General features: G+C 34.6%; 1 protein-coding gene across 1 annotated transcript; it reads right to left on the bottom strand.

Annotated features, from left to right (window-relative positions):
* Window positions 1-2,106: 2,106 nt before the first annotated feature.
* LOC114355626 (uncharacterized) lies at window positions 2,107-4,872 on the bottom strand. The gene is made up of 2 exons (XM_028308569.1): window positions 2,700-4,872; window positions 2,107-2,213 (listed from the first exon to the last, which is right to left on the bottom strand). The coding sequence occupies exons 1-2, from the start codon at window positions 4,716-4,718 to the stop codon at window positions 2,160-2,162; spliced, it is 2,073 nt and encodes a 690-aa protein (XP_028164370.1). The 5' UTR covers window positions 4,719-4,872; the 3' UTR covers window positions 2,107-2,159.
* Between the last annotated feature and the right edge of the window lie 7,645 nt (window positions 4,873-12,517).

Raw genomic sequence — 12,517 nt, 5'->3', positions numbered from 1 at the left:
ACATCCAAATACATATTTTTTAAAATAACTTGTCACTATGTTTGTCATGCTTTAGGTCGTTGAGTAAAAAGTTGTGTCACAGTGTAGTTTGTCGATCGGAGGTTCTGTCGTGCAATCGTTTGTCGAGCCTAAGTAATGTCGGGCTAGAGTTTGTCGCTCCAAAGTACTGTCGTGCTTTCGTTTGTCGCCCCGTCGTTCTGTCGCGCTAACGTTCGTCGAGCTAATGTGCAGTCGTGCCATTGACTGTCGGCATAACGTACTGTCGCCGCTACGTTTGTAGCACCTTTGTTTGTCGCAACTATGATATACACTCATAACATGAAAACAGTTTTTTAATAATTTTAAATACAAAATATTAATTAAAATACAAAAACCTCATATCAAAATAAACTTTGAGTTTAGCTCTATAAGCCCATACATTTTTTTTTACAAATATTTGCGTAACTAATTGTAGACACTCCAAAACAAAATTTCAACTTTGATCGCGTTTTTCTCGAAACTGTTCACGTGTTACTTACTGCGTTTATAAATTGTGCGGCAGAAAACTGGTCGGGGTCAATGATCTACACTCATTAGTTTTTGATCACGCTTGCCCAGCACACATAACATCTTATCCCTATAACAAAAAAATCACAAAATTGTACTCCATGTGGAGACGAATACGGTTGAAAATCCATTGGGTGGTGAAAGAATTTTTTATAATACAGGTACTCTAAAACAGGTTTTGTTCTTTAGACGGTCGAAATGATAAAATTCCACGTTGGTTCGTGTAGATTAGGAAATATCTTCGGCTGGCTATAAGTTTCGAATGTTTAGTACCTCGAGGGGCAGGCCGATAAATTTTGGTAGATTATAATAATAGTTGTGCCGGACCGAGGTGGAATGTCTGGAAGGTTCCGTAGCGGTATTTGTTGGTATCGGGTTTTGGGTAACGTTAACTTGGTTGTTTTTGATCGAAGTTTGTCTATTATACACTTTTTATGCTAATTGATACTGATATTTATTTCAAAATCCGACCAGAGTTTGGGTAGATACCAAAGCGTATATTTTAAATAAATTAAAATAGAATTTAGGTAATTATCTTGTATCATTCTTCTAAGTCCCATTACATCTATACCAAATTCACCAGTTACCTACTTAATACTTGTAAATGAATTTAGACAGAGTTACTTCAATACATTCTAAAAAAATTATTTAGGACGAAAACGACCAAAATAAATTTGACCTTCAGCACCCATCAATCGCATTAATATACGAGTTATAAAAATTCTAAACTGTTTATTGCTATCCAATCACCATAGCATTGTTACTTGTCTTGTTACTTAGCCACTCTTAGGTCCTCTGAAATTCTAAAATCACTGAACTAGTGGCTATTTGTTACCACAGTGTTACCAGTGAATCACTGAAGTCAGATTACCAAACAAAGCTGATATTACCAAACTCTGGCCAGAATGGTTAATACTATCAATTGAATGCAAATATGATCGCACGCGCATTCTCTCACGCACACTACACACTACGCGGGGCACATACAAAGAAAAAGTTGGGGTAAACAATTGAAATGTATTTCGGTACAATTTCACCAATGACGTAACCTGTGGTTACATACTGGTATGTATCCTTGAATAAGTCTTTTTAGTCAGTGAATTGTAATTACTAGACGTAAGCCTTCCCTAAGGGGAATCGCATAGCATAGCACCATCTCCCGCTTTTTCATCCAGGCACTACCATTGAAGTACCTTCTCCCATCTCTCACCATCTTACTTTACTTTATCTTTAACAAACGTCAAAAATCTGTCAAAGTCCATACAAAAAGCACCTGTTATCGGGTGGTTATAGTTACGGTTAACGTTAGATGGTGCAACTCTGCGTGTACTAAACACGATCTACATTGAGTGCCAGTAACATTTACCTACTTACATTGTGCCTACGATAACTCAATTCTGAGGTAAGTATTTATTTTTTAGATTAGTGTAGATTCTGAGCCCTCTACTAAGTAGATGCAATATCATGTGAAATATGTAAGAGGTCACGTTTAACTGAACATCGATTTTTATGCTCAATAGTTTCAGAATTTCTAAAAATAAAACTCGAAAGTATCGACTGACGAGACTTTATTCACTGAAAAATATGTCCAAAATATAGTTGACGTCATGGGCTCACTCGAACGACTTCTGCCTCCGTTTCAGGTACCCCCGTTTGAAGAAACTGTTCTGTAACAAGCAGACAATAATTCATATTTATCACATATTATTATAACTCTTAAAGCTATGAATTAGAAGTAAAAATACAATTTTAAAACTCCTATATTAATCTACAACAAATGAAAATGCATGAAATGAGGATAAATGGATCTACAAAACCAAAATACGTAATAGATTTCATACAAAGAGCTCACAAATAAAAATAAAGATTCAAATAAGATTCACTAACAGTCATTAAACTCGTCAATAGAAATAAAAATCTAAATAATTAAAAGCGTAGACTCTCCACTGTCTTTACACTCTACATCGACAAGTATCTATTAACTAACTGTACCAATAGACAAGATGCTAAGAAAATCATTAATAACTCACATGACCTAGCAAATGAGCCGTCAGGACACGTAGAAAACATAATTACACAATTAGCATCTTGCCTACAGTAGCAATTTAGACTATGCGACAAGGAGAAGCGGGGTATTGGCAAGTAACATTCACCATTTTGGCGGACTTTCTGCAACAGGCTGGTATCGACTCACACGTCGGCTGGTGGATACAGTCAGGTATAGCTTCACAGGGAACATAGCCTTCACACATCAACTTCCCCAAGCATTTAGGTATGAATATACAAGGCGGATCATGCTTACACTCCATCTTTACATTCGGCTTAACTTGAGTACCAATCGTGTCTCGCGCTGCCAGAACAATGTACTTCTTCGGCTTTCTCTTGCAAACAGGCAGTTCAGTACACTGCGGCTGATGATCGCATTTCATCAAATTCACGCTCTCATTTATGACGCATTCCGGCAGTCTCTGACACATTGGTACATGCACACATGAGTTCTCTAATTTTGGGTCAAACTCTGGCTTGTAACAGCATCGCACCACTTCGCAAGGAGGATCGTGGTTGCAAATACTTTGCGTCATCTTCTCCGTTTTGTACTCTGTCTCTAGACGTTGCTGTAAAGTGAAATCAGGATGCTGGTACTGGCACGCTTGTTCCTGGTGCTGCTTGTTGATTTCTTCCTTATGAAAACCACAGTGGAAACTCGATCTTTGAGTCACAGGCCATGCTGAAGGAGAGAACTGGCCTTTCACTGGAGGAAGATTGAGGCAACCGTTAATGAGGATACAGGGAGGATTGTGAATGCAGAGTATTTCGCCGTTGTACTTCTTTTCTAGCGATGCTTTGATCTGATCGTGTGGCTCTTGACATGGTCTATTCATATCGTCACTTCCTTGACCTTGCAGTGGAGTCTGAGGTGTTGGGGAGTCTTTTTGCATAGGAGACAGTGGTATAGGTGTGTGACATTTGCATTGGATTTTAACAATGGGTGTAGTTTGATCTTTTTGTGCTGTATTGCTCATTTTGGGTTGGCTTGGATTTGGGCTTCCGCTCGCTGGAGATGTTTTGCACGAACAGATAACATCCTGTGTGCCTTGATCTCCAGTGCTTACTGGACTTTTAAAATCTAATTTAGGCCCGGTTGCATCACGTAGTAGAGAATCCATGGCATTTGGACATTGCTGCGTGTTTGTGCAGTGACATGACTTAAGTAATCCACTTCTGTTGTTGTTCTGATATTTTTTGTTGATTCTGTCAACGAGATATTCCCAGAAAACAGATGAGTTTGATGGCATCACGTTGCAGCCGAAACTGCTCATATCTCTCAGGTCTTGTTTACTCAATTTACTTGTTCTAGGAGTGGAGAACACCTGATAATTTGGCTTAGCAGGTAACTGTTGCTCTTGTGTTTGCCTTACGAGTTTCTTGAGGTATGATTTCCTGATTTCTCTTTCAATCATCTTTTTGAATTTCTTTTTAGCTGTCTGTATATTTTCACTAATAGAAGACGAGGTGAAGCTGCAGCTAAGGTTGGAGTCTTTCGCAGTTGCGCTCTTGTTTGGGCTGTCAACATTAATTCCTGAGTCTGGTGCATTATCCAAATCATTGTCAGTCGAGTAAACAGACTGCATTGCGAAGTTATGAACTCTTTTGCTGGGCCTTTTTAGTCGTTTATGATTGCAGTTAACGCAGTACACTTGGCAGCAGTTATCTTTAGTGGAATTCATTATAACGTGTTTATCCTTGACATTTGAAGCGTGAGACCGACTGAAAATATTTGACAAACATGGAAGGATTTTACTGCGAACTAGAGATATTCTGGAGTGGGTGTTATGGACGTTTATGTTGTTGTCTCCCTCATTGAAATACTTGACTTTTTTCCTTTTTAGATAGTTCTGTTTCTCTTCAACTGGCTCAACGCATTCTTTGCAGGTACATTGTCGGGCGTGGATGGTTCTAGGCTCTGTGTTGTATTTGTTTTTGTATCTCTTGGTACTCACTTCTTTCTCGTAGTTCGCCATTGCAGTATGCCTATACACCTTCCTACGTAACACGCTGTGGTTTGTGCCGTTACTTTTCAATGTTTCATCATCAAAATCACTGCTGTCTGAATAAGTCTCGAGGCACTCAGGATTGTAGGTCATCAAAATATCAGAAGAATCATCGCACATACTGCAAGCAATCCAAGACCCATATACTTTCTGGTTGGTCTCGGTTTTCGAGTTTTCGTGATCATTACGGATTTTTTTGGATCATTTTCGTCGCTTTAAATTCACATTTTTAAATTATTGTGTTTTAATTTTGAATTTCACGCCTGTCAGTCGACATGACATACTTCGCTTGTTGTTTTCTGTTTTCGTGTGACTAAATTCTTGCATCGTCAAATGAGTTCTTATGTACTGGTTTACATAAAAAGGTTACAATTGTTTCACGATTAATAACTTTTTACTTAAATGCAGAAAAGAGGACTATGTTTTTGGAATATAATAATATTAATTTGTGTATGTTTGGTAGGTGTAAGTGTATTTATGATATTTATTTATGCTTATTACTATCCTTATTTACCCAAATGCTAAAATCTTAAATAATTAACTGAGACTTCATCTTCGGAGTATACAAATACTTAATTATTTTTTTTAAATAAAAATAAAATAAAATCTTTTTTATTTACTTTTACAAGCAGGTAATTACATTAATCTGAGGCTGGGGTCTACCTAGTAAGTATATGGATATACTTGTGGAACCCTGAGTTGTTATTTTATATTCATACATGATTTAGTTTGTCATAACAATAATTCATAACTTATCATTTAATGTCATGATATTATTTTTTACATAACAGGTACTGTTAATTAGTATAAAAGTACGTATTTGTCAAATAGCAAAAACAAAGCTATTGTGTATTAAAAGAAAAAATATTCTAATTTTAAACGTACAGACGACAGCACGCAGCTATTCACTGTGGGCTCTTATGCAGTTGTTATAGAGGTGATTTTGGTCTGACGTGCTGTGGCTGTACAAAGACGTTAGTCAAGCTGCGCACACGCATTGTGGCGTTGAAACAATGGCGCGGCATGATTACGCGCAAGCGCCGAATTAATATGCACACTGATACGTCATCGTGGAAGCGTTAGAGTAGAGGGGGGGTGTACTGCGACTGAGTAGTTTTGAGCTTAAAAAGTATTTGTTTAAAACAATGAAAAAAATATTTTAATAAACTGTCATAGAAATAATTCTGTATGTAGGCTGAAAATACCCTGGAAATGATAACAGATCTAGCTTCGAGTAGATATCACCGTATTTGTACTGGAATGACTGATACGCAAATGAAAGTTTTTGTTATGATAAAAGCATGTTAAAAACATTGACTCCTTTATACCCAAATTCATCGACTTTACCAGGCAGATGTTATAGAAACAAGAGGGGCAAAATTTTTCAAAATTTTAACCGTCACACTTTTTACAGCTATAATTTAATCGAAATTTGGCATACTTAAAAGGGTATTGTTGAAAATTAGTCTCAAAATTAAAAATTACCCTCCTCATACTAGCAGCAAGTATCAACCTCATTAAATCGAACTAAACAACTAAGCATCGCGTCACACTATAAAATAATAGGAACAGAATAAAAAACAACGGAGGTGAATGCCGGTGCACGTAGGTACGTTTTAGAATAAATCGAAAGGGTTCCAATATTAATATAATAGGGGTCCAACCCCATATAATCATAGGTGATCTAACGTACCTTTGACCATAGCTCGGAATGATAAGCCAACTCATGGCGAGATATTTACAGATAAATGGATACTACAGGACTTTCTAACAGGGTAAATTTTGTTAAAAAGTATTTTATTGTATTTAGAATTCAAAAAACTTCTGATTTAGCATTTCATCTGATTGTAACAATGACAAGCTGTGAACTTAGATTTTAATCAATAGGTACATTCGGAGCCACTTGTGACTCGTGTTTAATAATTTATGAAGCTTAACCTTTCTTTTTTCAGGATAATTATGTCAAACCTTAGTCAACATCATCAACAACAGAATAATCAAGACACAATCAATATCAGCTGTCAATCAGCTAAAATATCTCCAACTGAAAATAGAAGACTACGAAGGACCGGACGTTCTGTTGGTTTTAGTGAGGTATAGCCTGACCAGGAACATAAAAACCCTGGCATAGAGGCGCTTCAATCGCATTTGATAGTGCAACACTGAGTACAGTCGTACATGTGTTAAATTAATAGGCTAAATTTATGTATCAGGATTCAGGATTACGGGCTAATTTGATATTTTCATAAATTAACGAAAAATATTACTAAAGGTAACCTGGTTTAAATAAATTAAATGAAACCATCAATCGAGCTAGTAGGATTTATTTTTATTTATTCATCAATAATCAAATTCAGAACTTGAATATTCAACTGCAATGTCTGCTCATGAACGCTTCAAACTCGGTACTTCTTTCCCAATTCCATAAAATTCAAAACTTAGAAAGTGACAAAAAACTTTAAAATAGGTAGTTGAAACAGACTACAGCTAATTTTCATAGTGGACTGTACTATACGATATACATGTCAGTCAATTTGACAACCTTTGTCGGAAACATTATTCAATGAAAATATTGTCCGAACCTTAAGTATTTCTCTTCGACAAATACTTTAACACATAGTGAACCACTTTTCTTTCACGACTATAAAAATATTTTAGCAATTTAATTCACAAAATCAATTGCAAACATTTAAAATAAAGTTTGTTTACACTTTGACAACAATAGACTGACATGCAAGGTGACATGTCAATGAAGTTTTCAGTTACTGTTGCCATTAAAAGAAATTAGTACCATTAATTTTCCGCAACATGGCGAGGGTTTTTATGTTCCTGGTCAGGCTATACTTATCCATATTTTTGGTTTTAGTTAGGTACGTAATTTTTTTTACATTAACTTTACTTCAACTTAGACAGTGCTTATTCAAGAAATTAAAAACTACTAAAATTCATCAATGAACACTGTTTTCACGTTTTTTATTTAACAAAACATTATTAGCAATTTGTATTGCACAAATTACTAATAGTCCCGTTAGCCCCTCGTGTTAAGCTAAATAAGCTTGTATTACGAGTGGGCTCACCACAATAGTCGAGCGGTGGGAGGTTTTACTGCCATCATAAGCTCTTAGCATCTTAGCTCTATCTTTTGTACAAAGTGTGCTGTCTCATCAAGTTGGTCTACCAAACCTTTTTCTTTTTGATTCCAAATTAAAATTGGAACGGCTATTATGTTTCGGCCAGTAGTCCTCGCCTAGCCAGCTGGGATGGGGTTAAATTTACACGGACGGTTTGTGTTAATGAAAAAATTCGACTTGGTATTACGATTTGAGAAACAGACACGTTAAGGCTGGGTTGCACCATCTTTAACTTTGACAAACGTCAAAAATCTGTCATACTAAGGGTACCACCAACTTTGACCGTAACTATAACGACAACCGGTGCTTTTTATATGAAGTGTGACAGATTTTGACGTTTGTCAAAGTTAAAGTAAGATGGTGCAACCTAGCCTAAGTATAAAAAACGTTTGTTAACGTTAAAATTAGCGTTAAAGTTTGGCGGTGCAACTCAGCCTAAGATTTTAAGCATATTAACAACTAGCTTTTGCCCGTGGCTTTGCCCGCGTTAATTTCGGTCAATCGCAGTTAGTTATAGCTTATGTTCGTCAGGAATAATGTAGAATTCTAATAGAGAAAGAATTTTTCAAATCTCTTCAGCTCTAGACATTTTATAGAGCGGCTCATTGTTCTGTTACAAGTAAATGTACTAGTCTATACCCACCTTTAGGGTCGGACGTAGTTCAAAACCGCTCTATTATCTTGATTTTTATAACTAACCATTAATTTGCAGCCGTTTGTGCAAAATTACTACAATGTTGTCCAAAACATAATGAGTAAGAAACTCATCTTTTATGCGAACCAGATTTTTTTCGGACCCCCCCGCGAAGTTTGTAGGTAGGTATTCTGTTTATAAACAAATTTCACATTTAATGTTCAAAATTGAATCTTACGACCATTGCAATAGGGCTGTCATGTTTCGCAAACAGTCGCCCAAAATGTTTTAACCGACCGTAAAAATATACAGTTGTATGGAAGTATTTTTCTTCATAAAACGAGTGCAAGATGTACGACTAAAAATAAAATGTAGTCGTTTTTTGTTCTTAATTTTTTGCTATTCATCTATTTAAATAATAATCTCACACATTGGCCAAATGGCTAGCTATTAGAATGTTTTTGAACTCAATGTGCTAAATAATGTGATAAGATAGTGAATAAGCATTCAATTATGCGGAACGAAATAAACGAATTCTTGAGAGGTGACTTTGGTCTTAGTAAATTCATTGTATTTCTTTGGAAAATTTAACAAAATAACTATGCAACTACGCTTTTCAGCAAGCGATAGATAAACTTTTGGGTAAAAATAAAAATGACTTGTTATGACTTATGGACAAATTTATCAAAAAGCCGCTGGCCTTAAATCGATCGCGAATTTTCAATTCATTTTTCATTTTGTTTAATATTGTTAATAATACCTACATAACAAAATAAAATGTCATTATTTCTTAGCTTCAACTTTTACCTGGTAGTGGCAGAATTGTTGCCACCATATTTTGAACGTTATTGAGAAAACATAAGGTACAAAACTAATGAAAAATATTTTTCTCTATACCATTTAAAGGGGCTAACGTAGCCTGCCTGTTATTCTGTTATTCAATTTAAAATCACACACAACTGGTAGCAATGCAGCAATAATAATTATAATTGGCACAAAACAAGTTCAAATTCGAAATTGGAACGGAACGTCAATCGAAACTTAATTTGATTGGCCGAAATCCCGCGGGATGTGCGATCACCGAAACGGTGGAAATGGGGGGAAAAATAAAAAAGTTTTTTTCTTAACGGCCAGTGTATGTTGAGCCGCCATACCCATAAACTGATTCTGATTTAGCTTAGTAGATGTAGTGGTGTAGGTCTGGTTAGGCTGGTGGGTGTATGCAGGGTAAGCCAATCCGCTGTCGCGATTGATTGGGGCGATTTAGCGAACATTGGCAGGGGTGAGTCACTTTTGGCGTATGTGAAACGTGGGTGGGTCTTGTGTGGAATCGAGTAGGTAATGTGTGATAATGTTGGGTGTGTCAGGAATATTAAAATTCGAAGATCTGCCGAATCATGCGAATCATAAATTCTTGTAGGTATTTGCAATGCTAATGTGTAGACTTTTAGGTGTTTAAAAATAAATTCTTTGGATTCCTAGTTTATGGATGATGATTTCATGTCACTGACCTACCGCGCTAATATTTAATTTTGCAAATAAGGCCCACTACCTAATATACCACTGATTATGATTTATGCTCTTAATGAAGTTACTAAATAAGTATTGAACTTAAAGAGACATGTCAAGTCAATAAGACTTTTGAAAAATAACCTTTTATCCTAACTAATTTAGGTATTTTACTGTATTGCATGATTTACTAGCTCGGATTCAAAAAGCACCAATATTTTTTCAAATATTATCAAAACTTATTATTTTAGAACTTTTTAAAAGTTGTAAAAGTAAAACTTTTTTCAACAAAAACGCAGACTAAAAATCAATAAAGGCGCGCACCAAGCGTTCCATATTCAAATTCGAAAGTTTCTTTACGATCATTTATCTATGCGTCCAGTTAAGCCGCGGTCACACGACCGTTAGTCTTCCGCATAAATAAAATAAATGTAAATTCGACTTAGATGACACCTTTCACTGCGACACGAGTAACCAAAAAACATTCCCATGAGGCATTAAACCTCAACTTTGTATTGAAATGGTGACTTGGACCAGTGGGAGGGAATCAGAATCGAATAAAATTTTTATGCGCCATAAATGTCGGATATGGACACAATTCTTGCTCCATTTTGTAAACCTGCCTTTAATCTTATAAGACATTTTTCAGCGCTGCCATTTTTGACATTTATTTTCTAAAACCATAATTTATAGTTTCTCTAAAACTAAACTTTAACCATTAAACATGCTTATTATCAACCAGTCTTTGAAATTAGAAAACAAATACTTTGAAATAAATTTAAATTTATTTTCAATTAATTTTAATTGTGTTTAAATCGCATACAAATTAGTCGATAAACTTGATTTACAATATTTTTTATGTTTCATTAGATAAGATAAAGATTTTTAACAATATAGTACAGTATCATTAAAATTCATGAATATTCAAAATTGCCAAACGTCTATCAAAAATCAGAAACCCATAAAAGTTAATTGGGTTATTTATTATTTGCAAACTATCGCTAATTAACTGATTTAAATCAATCTTATAGTAGTAAAAAATAACGCATTTTTCAATCACATAGAACCGATTTCTATTGGCTATAGAATCTTAAGTCCCACGCTGATCATTTGCATCTTTAAGTTGACATTACAATGTTGCTAACTACTATCAAATAAACACAATTACCCACCGTCTCAAGATCTCTCTACCTGCACAATCTACGTCTAGAATAAATTAGAATAATTTAAATTACCATAACACATGAAATAATCAATTGATACTCATGCGGCTACCGGCTTACCCGTTTGAATCGTACTTTTTACTTTTCTCACGTTCGTAAAGCAAAGGAATATGCAAATGTAGAGCTTTGGTGACGGAATCCACACTATATGCGGACGGTAGCAAAAATATTTAAATTTAGAACGTGGTACGTTTTTTTATTATGCAAATAGATACTTGTGACTGTTTTCCTGTCACCTGCAATTTTTTTATTGGTCAATATTCTTTTTTAAAGTGTGTAAAGCCCCAAGAATTGTGGTTCTCATACTTATTGGATTGCAAAAATAAATAAGACGCTAAACCGCATTAACACCTGAATAAAATTTTTTAGAATTCGTAAACAAACTGTAGATTACGAAAATCATAGAATAATTAATATTTTGCTACTTAAACAAATATAAAGCTTGTAATAAATATTATCATTGGAATATTATAAAAGACTTACACATAAATCTTGTGTTAATATTTAAAATACATTAATAGGCAAAATGTGTTTGATTCTCAATTAATGATGTCTTAATAACTAGCCTATAATTCTTTTTTATTTTATCGATATTATTTTTATAGATCCTTAGTTAAAAGAACAAACATTACAGAATTTACAGAGCTAAAAAAAATTACAACTATTATACACATTGTCGATAAAATCAGCCTGATTACCCTTAAATAGTAGGAGGATATTATTAGGCCATGGAGCCATGTGCCATGTGAGACAAAATATTTATTATTAATAATATTATTATGCAAGACACATAAGTCACGGATCACAAAGTCTTAAAATCGTATTATTAAAACCTATTTGGTACAAGTTACAACCAATAGGAAAAAAATACAACAATATTGTAGCATTTCCAGGAACAACCTATTACGAAAATACTCAATAAAAATATTTTGTAAATAATAAGGAACCAAAAACGCTAGAAAGACACATTCACTACGCTTGTATTAACAACTGCTTAAAATAAATCACGTCACTTCCATATAATACTGTCCACCTGCGACAAACTAATGTCCGTTAAATTACCTATTTTATACGTTTTATCTTTTACGGCGCATTGATTTATGATAATTCACATTTCGAATGCGAAAAAATGTTCAAAAGATTCTCATAATTGTCAAAAAGAAAAATTACTTCCTTTTTTGAATAAAAAAATTGATAGAATTTTAACTTGGTCTAATAAAGGGTTAAGTCATGATGTTAGATGTCATAAAAATTAAGATTTATCTATAGAGTGTCTCATGTTTGGTGAAGGAAATGTTTATTGCCTGTTTAATAATAATTGGTATGAAAAACTATCTATCTAGCTAGACTAATCAGTGCTAATGGTCTCTGCATTTAAAATACTGATTATCGAGCTTACTAAAATCATATTTTGTCGACTTC

This window comes from Ostrinia furnacalis, unplaced genomic scaffold (genome assembly GCF_004193835.3).
Source record: "Ostrinia furnacalis isolate ACB-3 unplaced genomic scaffold, ASM419383v2 OfSCF2450, whole genome shotgun sequence".
Classification (NCBI taxonomy): Eukaryota; Metazoa; Arthropoda; class Insecta; order Lepidoptera; family Crambidae; genus Ostrinia; species Ostrinia furnacalis.
This window is presented reverse-complemented; position numbering and strand designations above follow the sequence as displayed.

Coding starts and splice junctions, on each gene's coding strand:
- LOC114355626 (XM_028308569.1), bottom strand. CDS start 4,718: ATGTGCGATGATTCTTCTGATATTTTGATGACCTACAATCCTGAGTGC. Junction 2,214..2,699: donor GCAGAAAGTCCGCCAAAATG/GTGAATGTTACT, acceptor TGCTTGTTACAG/AACAGTTTCTTCAAACGGGG.